This window comes from Cynoglossus semilaevis, unplaced genomic scaffold (assembly GCF_000523025.1).
Source record: "Cynoglossus semilaevis isolate Cse_v1.0 unplaced genomic scaffold, Cse_v1.0 scaffold5580, whole genome shotgun sequence".
Lineage (NCBI taxonomy): Eukaryota > Metazoa > Chordata > Actinopteri > Pleuronectiformes > Cynoglossidae > Cynoglossus > Cynoglossus semilaevis.
The window spans coordinates 1-1,658 of NW_007585596.1; the positions used below are offsets into that span (position 1 = coordinate 1).

General features: G+C 38.7%; 1 protein-coding gene across 1 annotated transcript; it reads left to right on the forward strand.

The window, feature by feature from the left end:
* The first annotated feature begins 112 nt into the window (after positions 1-112).
* On the forward strand, positions 113-1,229 carry LOC103399099 (splicing factor U2AF 65 kDa subunit-like). Its single transcript, XM_008337843.3, has 2 exons — positions 113-409; positions 516-1,229. The coding sequence occupies exons 1-2, from the start codon at positions 233-235 to the stop codon at positions 645-647; spliced, it is 309 nt and encodes a 102-aa protein (XP_008336065.2). The 5' UTR covers positions 113-232; the 3' UTR covers positions 648-1,229.
* The last annotated feature ends 429 nt before the right edge of the window (positions 1,230-1,658 follow it).

Below are 1,658 nucleotides of genomic sequence, written 5' to 3' on the forward strand. Positions count from 1 at the left end.
AAAGGATGAAAAAAAAGTGCGACTTAATTATATAGCTAATATAATTATAAGCTAATTATGTAGTAATATAAACCTAAGTTTCTGGTCAACTCTTTGATTTGATTCATTGAGGCTTTGAATTTTAAAGCGGACTAACTTCTTAAATCTAACTTGGTCTAAATTGCAGACCCCTATCTTAGAGACACCCGTGACACTGCAGGTCCCAGGGCTTCAGAGGCTGCAGAACTGCTGCATGCCCACAGAAGTGCTCTGCCTTCTTAACATGGTGATGCCCGAGGAGCTAGTGGACGACCAGGACTACGAGGAGATCCTGGAGGACATCCGTGAAGAGTGCTGCAAGTATGGCAGTGTCTGCTCCATGGAGATCCCCCGGCCGGTTGAGGGTGTGGAAGTCCCTGGTTGCGGAAAGGTAACTGAGCACTTTTGTTTAATACCTTTTACTTCAGATATATTAAGATATGAATACTCGATACTAAACGTTGATACGACTGATATTTGTTTGATTGATTTGATAGATCTTTGTGGAGTACGTCTCTGCTGCGGAGTGTCAAAAAGCTATGCAGGCGCTGACTGGCCGCAAGTTTGCCAACAGAGTGGTGGTCACCAAATACTACGACCCGGACATGTATCACAGACACGAGTTTTGAAGCACAGAGCAGTCTGTTGTGAATTGTCTTTTTTTGTTGTTGTCTTGCTCTCCTACTTGTACTGCTGTAGACGTGGTTGATTCGGTCGGTTCATAACCTCTTGTGAATGTTGTAAACATGTATTTAGAAACCGGATTTGGATTTCTTCTTTTACACTTTTACAAACTCGAACCACAGTGTGTATTCTTTCGGTATCTAACAGTCTGCCTCGAGGATTCAAGGGTTTGAATCCTTGAACTATTCTATTTACTCAGATATTACAAAGGAAAATGTTCCAGTACTTTTATTTTTGCAGTATGATATACGTACGTGGTGTGTTTTCAGTCTGAATAAAGCCATTATACCAGTACAACAGTTTTCATTAAACCACCTCTTCCTGCTCACAGTGTGTGCCTTTGTGTCTAGTTTAAACTAGTTTCAAAACGTTATAACCGGTTTACTCACCAAAAAAAAATTAACAAAAATACCTGGACCTTTTATGTATTCCATTGGTCAAAAAAAATGTCTATGATCTGCAAAATGTATTTAAAACATGTACAAAACTATTTTGTTTTGCTAAACTTTTTCCGAAAATGTTAAATTCTGTATAGACTGTTTAACCAAACGATATATAAAAGTATCTTTGTGCAAGTAGTTTCTTTACTTAGGTTCTTACTTCTGCTGCGGAATTCCATGCCAGTTTGATTCCAACTAGCAACGTTGCCAATGCTATAATCTGTGAAATGCTAACAGACCATAACTTCTTGTTTTTGTTGAAGTGACATGTTTCGTCCGTTAGACGTAAACGGTAAGTTTATGAAAAATAATCTGTAAAAGACCATAACATACTATCTAAATCTGGCTGCTTACTCTGGAGGCTAAAGCTAAATACAGACTACATTAGAAGCAGCACTGATGGCTAGCTGTGTAGCATCTGTCCAAAATATGTACAAATTGTTGATCCAGGATGCCATTAGCATTAACACTAGCAACCAGGCACAGCAGGTATTCCAAAATGAGAAACAACAAAAA

Excerpts from the sequence above, each read along its gene's own strand:
- LOC103399099 (XM_008337843.3), top strand. The coding sequence starts at position 233 with ATGCCCACAGAAGTGCTCTGCCTTCTTAACATGGTGATGCCCGAGGAG. Across the intron at positions 410-515 it reads AAGTCCCTGGTTGCGGAAAG|ATCTTTGTGGAGTACGTCTC; the intron begins GTAACTGAGCAC and ends TTGATTTGATAG.